General features: G+C 39.1%; 1 protein-coding gene across 1 annotated transcript; it reads left to right on the top strand.

Moving 5' to 3' along the window:
- The first annotated feature begins 226 nt into the window (after positions 1-226).
- LOC136221668 (auxin-binding protein ABP19a) lies at positions 227-1071 on the top strand. Its single transcript, XM_066009078.1, has one exon. It carries the CDS (start codon positions 263-265, stop codon positions 884-886), a length of 624 nt encoding a protein of 207 aa, XP_065865150.1. The 5' UTR covers positions 227-262; the 3' UTR covers positions 887-1071.
- Positions 1072-5048: the final 3977 nt, after the last annotated feature.

A 5048-nucleotide genomic window follows, 5' to 3' on the forward strand; every position in this document is an offset into this window, starting at 1 on the left:
TATCCAGCACTCGTACATTAACCTTTTGGAAATTCAGTATTTTCTACCTTGATGTACACATAACATGATGCACCCGACAGATAATAAAATTCTCAATTTCCATATATATTAACCTCTATATTTAAGAATATTGAATAATTGTATATATTAGTGATTGGGTCCATTGGATAATGAGCTAGGAACCAATCACAAATAGCACAACTTGTATATATATACACACCAAGTAGCAAGAATAGTACCTCACTCAAATAAGATAGCAAAAATGTACTACATTATCTTCTTATTTGCTCTCTTATCTTTCCCAACCTCTCAAGCTGCAGATTTCTGCGTAGCAAAGCTAAAAGGCTCAGGCAGTCCTTCAGGCTATGCCTGCAGGAACCCCGCAAATGTCACTGCCGATGATTTTGTCTTCACTGGCCTATCCATGGCAGGCAACACAACCAACATTATAAGCGCTGCCGTAACCCCAGCTTTTGTTCAGCAATTCCCTGCTCTAAACGGCCTAGGCCTCTCCACTGCCCGCCTAGACCTCGCACCTGGCGGCGTCGTGCCATTGCACACTCACCCAGCTGCTTCTGAAATTCTCTTTGTTGCGTCGGGAAAAGTCACCGCTGGGTTCGTTTCGTCGGCAAATGTTGCTTATGTTAAGACACTTGGTAAAGGAGATGTTATGATTTTCCCACAAGGGTTGTTGCATTTTCAGTTAAATGGCGGCGGAACACCTGCCGTCGCTATTGCTACTTTTAATAGCCCTGAACCTGGTCTACAAATCCTTGATTTCGCGCTGTTTGGCGGGGATTTCCCGACGCCGTTGGTGGTGAAAACTACTTTTCTTGACGCTGCTACAGTGAAGAAACTTAAGGGTGTTCTTGGTGGTACTGGCTAGGAGGACTTAATTGAAAGTTTTTTAATTGTTTTGTGCTTTATTGTATGTATGTATGGGTTGGGTTATTAATTATTTCCTTTCTGGTTTGACATTTTGTAACTTAATTAATCTTTGAGGTTTGGGGTGGGTTTCATTTTTCTTGTCAATGTTTTGCCAATTATTTATATTTTTTTTTGGTTAATTTATCTATAATTCTTGATAATTCTAGTTCATCAAATGATTATATTTGCTGTTCCAATTATAGCACAATCAATCAATTTTGAAAAAAAAAATAAAGTTGTATTATAATGAAATTTGCATTAAATGATGCCTTATTTAAAATGGACGAGTTACACATAAAATTTGGATAAAGTATAAAAATGAACATATTTTTTTTTTTCCTAACATTAGAAATGTTACTATAGAGAGTTATTAAACATCAAGAAATTAGATCACTTTTGTACATAATTAAAACATATATAAATATGTTGTTCATATATTTCGCATCAATTGCATAGCAATTGGTTTAAAATATAAGAATTTTGCATTTCTTTTGCGATTTACAATAAATTTGTAGATAAAATATCTTTAAACTCAATAAAATATCTTGATGTTTTAATTTTTTTAATCCAATATGTGTGTAGAACATGGAAATATATTTTTTTTTTTTTTGATGTAACATGTTATTGATAAGTGATAACATAACATACATTTAGAGTACAAATAAGAAATTCATAATTGAGTATATATTTTTATATCAGTTATCGTGCCACGGTAAACGCTGGGTAGCTAAGTGCAGAACAAACAACTGCTAAAAACATTTAAGTAGTAAGTCTACTCTAAGATGAATATTTTCCTATTCCGACTTCCCCAAACCTTTTAGTAGCATAATTGAAACACATTGTTCACGAAGCTTCATTGTTTACTTAAGAAATTTCTTATAATATAATCAATAACAATTTTCACATTAAATCTACAAATGTTTGTAATTTTGAGTTATATGGAGATCATTATAATTTTCTACTATTATAGTTAAATCACTACAATTCATGCTAGTTCTAATAACGTTTAATATTGACACAACTTGCTAAGGTTAAGTCCTCAATTATATCATATATGATGTTAAAGATAAAACAACTCTGCTTTGTCGGTGTTTTAATATATTATCACTATAAGACTTTATATATAACTTGTTCATAAATTTGAAAATTAGCATATTTGAATTAGAAATATTCAATTTCATGAAATTGTGAATATTTATATAGAATATCATGAAAATGGGTAAATGTAAAACTAAATTTTATATTTGAGAGACAATAATGAAACAAAACTTAATTTTTTTTTTTTTTTTTGTAGAAAAGGAAAAGAAAAATGAATAACAACAAACTACCCAGGAATTAGCCTAGGGAAGCTAACCCCAATCCTATCTTCTAAGAGAAGATGAGAGATGAAACTAGGGGAAACAGGAAGGGTAGTAACGCCTAACGTCCCTTCATGGCCCGCCGCCGCCAAGCGATCAGCAACACGATTTTGCTCTCTAAAAATGTGTCTGAACTCTACGAACTCAAAGGAGGAGCAAAGCCTTATAATAGCTTTGATGAGGTTGCGACTGTTAAGACCCATAGAATGATTCTCAGAAATCATTTTGATTGCTTCCAAATTATCAGACTCCACAGAGAGCCTCTTAACACCCAGCCTTTTAGCAAGATTGATTCCAGTAAGAATAGCCCAGAGCTCCGCAGAAAAGGAAGAACCCAACCCTAAATTCTGGGAGAACCCAGAAAGCCAGACGCCCCCTACATCTCTAAGCACACCTCCAGCCGCAATCTTACCGTTACTGAGGCAGGAACCATCAGTATTCAGCTTCACAACCCCCTCTCTTGGCCTGCTCCATCCCACGAGATGGACATCACAACACTGAGAGGCTCTGGCAAGGGACTCTCCTTTGAAACTATCGATAATAGAGAAAAGTTTTTTCGAGAAGAAATCAGCTAAGTTTGTCATAAAAACAGTTTTATCTCCAAAAATCTCCTCGTTTCTCCATTTCCAAACTTGGTGACAGATAATAGCAAAGAAAATGTCACCATGCTCCATGTATGGAAGCAACTTTCCTCTAACACCATCAGAGAACCAGTCGACCTCAGAATGTGCCATGAAGGAAGAGAAAATATGGTGTGGGAGAATTTTCCTCCAAACCTCTTTACTATTAGAGCAATCTCTAAGAGCATGGCACAAAGTCTCAACATGGCCTCTGCATCTACTGCAAGCTCCAGAATCAGCCAAGTGCCTTCTGTGCCTATCCGAATTAGTAAGAAGCCTGTCCTTAACGCCCAGCCACAGGAAACTCCTAATACGGAAAGGAACTTTAAGGGTCCAAATCGACTTCCACACATCCGAGGGAGGATCAGATCTAAAGAGAGAGAAAGCTTCAAAGGCCGATTTGCAAGAATAAACTCCATTGTTAGTCAGCGCCCAACAGTGCCTATCCAAGTCTTCCTCTTGATTACTCACCTTCACTCCCCGCATTCTAAGGAGAGTCTCAAGGCTAAAGAAAGTATCAAACTTTGACCAGATCCAGTCCCCTTCCGAGTCAACCACATCGACAATCCTCCAGTTGCGTATATCACTAGGCGGGGGGGAAGAACACACCTCAATTAACGGTTTATCCCCAATCCAGTTATCAAACCAGAAACTAATGGACTTACCATTCCCCACCTCCAGGCCAACTCCCGAGCAGAACTCATCAAACACAGCACTAAGTCCTTTCCAGAGGAAGGAACAATTAGCAACTCTCTCTTTCGGGCCCCCGAAGATTTTGTCTTTCCGATACTTACCACAAAGGAGGCGAACCCAAAGAGAGGAGGGGTTTTGCCACATACGCCAAAGGAGTTTCATTAATAAAACTTTATTATTGTCCTTTGCTTTCCTAATACCCAGACCCCCAGAATCTTTAGGCTGGCAAACCTCACTCCAAGGCACAAGATGGATCTTCCTGCCCTCCGCAGCTTCCCCCCACAGGAACCTACGGTTAATCTTGTCAAGATCATTAAGCACAGGATCCGGAAGCTTACAAGCCTGCATGATGTGATTGGGAGCAGCACAATTAACAGATTGAATTAACGTGAGGCGGCCAGCGAGAGACAGAGTCTTGGCTTTCCAAGTGGCACACTTCGAATTAGCTTTATCCAAAGTCTCTTTGAAGGAGCCTTTAGACACACGCTCACTATGGAGGGGAACGCCCAGATACTTCCCAAGAGAATCAGTAAGAGGAATACCTGAGAGATCACTTAATCTCTTACAGACTCTCTGATTCATATTCTTAGAGCACATCATCCTAGATTTCTGGATATTAAGCTTCTGCCCAGAGGCCGAACAAAAACAATCCAGAATATCCATAATGACTCTCAACTGCTCCTCATTACCCTCAAGAAAGATAAGGACATCATCTGCAAAGAATAAGTGAGTCACCTGGGGACAGAAGCTGTTGATCGCCACAGGGTGGAAACTCCCATTATCAATCGCATCCTGAATCAGGTGAGAGAGCCTCTCCATAGCAATAACAAAAAGGAAAGGGCTCATAGGATCCCCCTGACGGATTCCTCTGCCCGGAGAAAATTCCTCCGACATATCCCCATTGACCATAACTTGAAACACAGGAGAAGAAATACATACCTTAATTAAACTTCTCCAGCTGTCCGGGATTCTAGCTCTCTCAAGGCTCTCCATCAAGAAATCCCAATTAATTCGATCATAGGCCTTCTCTAAATCCAGCTTCAGAGCCACAATGCCTTTCCTCCCCTTCCTAATCTTCATCGTGTGGACCATCTCTTGGGCGATCACCACATTATCCATCATTTGTCTACCAGGCACAAAGCTACCCTGATTCTGACAAATGATCGCAGGAAGAATGCCACGGATTCTATTAGCCACAATCTTTGTAACAGTTTTGTAAAGAACATTACAAAGACTGATAGGTCTCATATGCAAAAAGGAAGAAGGCTTATCAATCTTAGGAATCAGAACCAGGAGGGTTCTATTAACCAGCTCAATATCCTTCGAACCACTGAACACCCCCAAGACAAAATTATAGATGCCTTCCTTCACTACATCCCAATGCTTATGGTAAAAGCCCGCCGGAAGACCATCAATCCCAGGAGCTTTAGAAGCCCCAATGCTGAAGATA

The sequence above is a fragment of the Euphorbia lathyris genome, chromosome 3, assembly GCF_963576675.1.
Source record: "Euphorbia lathyris chromosome 3, ddEupLath1.1, whole genome shotgun sequence".
Lineage (NCBI taxonomy): Eukaryota > Viridiplantae > Streptophyta > Magnoliopsida > Malpighiales > Euphorbiaceae > Euphorbia > Euphorbia lathyris.